The sequence below is a fragment of the Bison bison genome, unplaced genomic scaffold, assembly GCF_000754665.1.
Source record: "Bison bison bison isolate TAMUID 2011002044 unplaced genomic scaffold, Bison_UMD1.0 scf7180017847306, whole genome shotgun sequence".
NCBI lineage: Eukaryota > Metazoa > Chordata > Mammalia > Artiodactyla > Bovidae > Bison > Bison bison.
In genome coordinates this window covers 4,744-7,584 of record NW_011477879.1, presented here as the reverse complement: position 1 = coordinate 7,584, position 2,841 = coordinate 4,744, and the positions used below count along the sequence as shown (strand labels likewise).

At 34.6% G+C, this 2,841-nt stretch overlaps 1 protein-coding gene across 1 annotated transcript; it reads right to left on the bottom strand.

The window, feature by feature from the left end:
• Positions 1–980: 980 nt before the first annotated feature.
• LOC104990570 (olfactory receptor 4K2) lies at positions 981–1,937 on the bottom strand. Its single transcript, XM_010842715.1, has one exon. The coding sequence runs from the start codon at positions 1,935–1,937 to the stop codon at positions 981–983; it is 957 nt and encodes a 318-aa protein (XP_010841017.1).
• Positions 1,938–2,841: the final 904 nt, after the last annotated feature.

Genomic DNA, 2,841 nt, shown 5'->3' with positions numbered 1-2,841 from the left:
AAAAGTATTAGAAAAAAAAAAAACTTTCCTGACAGAAATACACTTATTATATTGACAGTGTATTACTAATCACAGATTTCTTATTTTTGCATCCAAATATTAAGAGGAAGAAGTAATTTAACAAAAGTGTAAAACAATATAATACTTTAAAGAAAGGCATAAACTTTCCATTAATTCACTATCATATACTGTATCTTTCATTTCATTATAGTTCCAACTTTCCAGGCATTAAACTGACATTCGGGTCTGTATGAAGCAAAGTGTACTGTTTTGAATCTCATTTCATAATGTCTTCTACTGGCAGAATTTTATAGCCTCTTTTTTCAGTCTATATTATCAGAAGGAGTTATCATGAATGTGTTTCTTATTAGCTAACAGTGAGTGTCTACTTACAACGCTCACTTTGGACTTCATCAACATTTATAATGAAATATACTCAGACTTTCTTTAATAGAACTCACAGATTTCTTTAAATGTTAAGTAGTAATGTCAGGAATGTGCATAGATAATAATTTCTTATTGATCAGAGGCTACTCCTATAGCAGTATTGAATTTGTAAGGCTTACAGAAATTTACTAATTTGTCATACTTTAGAGTTCTCTGAGTAACTCAGTTGTTAGTTGTATGTAAATGTCATTATCTTCTAGTTATCCTTTGATCAATACTTCCTCTTCTCATTTTCTATTCCTCTTTTCCAATGAATAGAATGCTAATATTGAATTTCCTAACTGAAACAATCACTCTTGACATTTTTATAGATATTCTTTGCTTCTGGAAAAATTTGCTTCTGTCAGTTTGCTTTTCTGAAATTTAAAATGTATTTAGAATATATGTATGAGGATAGTTTTAACATGAACTTGTGACTTCACAAATTTTGGCAATTTCAAGTTGATAATAACTTGAGAAATAAAAGCCTAACATGTGCTGTGTGCACAAAAAATGTGGCAATTAATACCCAGGAATAAAACTAGATGTTAAAACTAAAAATAATGCAATGGAGTTGCCTTGTTAGAATTTAGAAGCTTATTCTTCAGTTTCCTCATGGCTGTTTTCACTTCCTGATTTCTCAAAGTATAGATTACTGGGTTCAGAATGGGAGTAAAGATGGTATAAAACACAGATAGAATCTTGTCTATCAGAAAACTGCTTAGTGGCCACATATAGATGAAGATGCAGGGCCCAAAGAACATGAAAACCACAATGAAATGAGCTGTGCAGGTAGAAAGAACCTTAGATGTTCCTTTTGAAGAATGATTTCTGATAGTAACCAAGACAATAACATAAGAACTGAATAGAAGAATAAAGCAGGACAAGGCAATGATGCCACTTGTTGAGATCATAAAGAGGCCCAGGACATAAGTATTTACACATGCTAGTTGGAACACCACAGGAAGGTCACAGAAAAAGCTATCTACCTCATTGGGACCACAGAAGGGCAATGTGAGAGCAAATATGACCTGGCTCATTGAATGCATGACTCCTACAACCCAGGAAACCACCACAAGGGCAACACACATCTGGGGACTTATGATTGAAGCATAGTGGAGAGGCTTGCATATTGCAATATACCTATCAAAAGACATGGCCATTAGCAAAATAATCTCAGTGCCAGTAAAAAGGTGTAGAAAAAATATCTGGGTGATGCAACCATCAAAGGAGATGGTTTTGTGTCCACTGAGGTAGTCTGTAATCATCTTAGGGGTTGCAAAGGAAGCAAGAGACATATCAATGATGGAAAGGTTGGTAAGCAGGAAGTACATGGGGAAGTGCAGATGAGAGTCTGATATCACTGTGATAACTATGAGGCTATTACCCACCATTGTTGTCACATAAAAGAGCGAAAACACCACGAGGAAAAATGTCTGTAGTTTCCAGGATTTAGAGAGTCCTAGCAAAACAAAATCAGAAACTGTAGACTTGTTCACCAAATCCATCATCCTGACTGATAGTTGGAAACCTGCATCAAAGGAAAAGGAAAAATATTCAAGAGAAAATATGATTCTATTGAAGCAAAGGCTCTATTTCCCAGATTTATTTTCACAGACTTTGTTTCCTCTAGGAAAACTTATCTTTAGTATTCTTTCCACCTTCATCGGCTATATTAATTTGAAAGGTAAGATATTAGGGATCGTGGTGAAATACCACTTAAGTCATAGATGTTGAAAATAGCACTTTCCTTCCTAGTGCTGATGGACAATCCAAATGAGATTAGCCTGTGTAATTTTAAAGATAAGAACTCACATTAAGAAAGCACTTACTCTGGGCTGACTGTGTGTTAAACGCACACACACACACACAGGTTTAGTCATTTAGAAACGCATCCATACTGAAAGTACGGATTTATATAAGGTTATCCATAGTGAAAGAACATTAAAAATTATCTCGTATATAAGTGACATGGGCTTTTAAGCAACGTTATGGACAGACTTAAGTTAACAGTTGCAAAACTTGAAAATTTACAGAGAATCATTAACACATTTATGGATAAAATTCATCTGATTGAGACCTACCAGAAACACTAAGAAAATTAGTTTTGTTGATATTTACCCAAACTAAGGAGCTTTATAAAGTCAGAAAAAACAAGACTGGGAGCTGACTGTCAGCTCAGATCATGAACTACTTATTGGCAAATTCAGACTTAAACTGAAGAAAGTAGGGAAAACCACTAGACCATTCAGGTTTGACCTAAATCAAATCCCTTATGATTATACAGTGGAAGCAAGAAATAGATTCAAAGGATTAGATCTGATAGACAGAGTGCTTGAAGAACTATAGACGGAGGTTCATGACATTGTATAGGAGGCAGTGATCAAGACCATCCCCAAGAAAAAGAACTGCAAA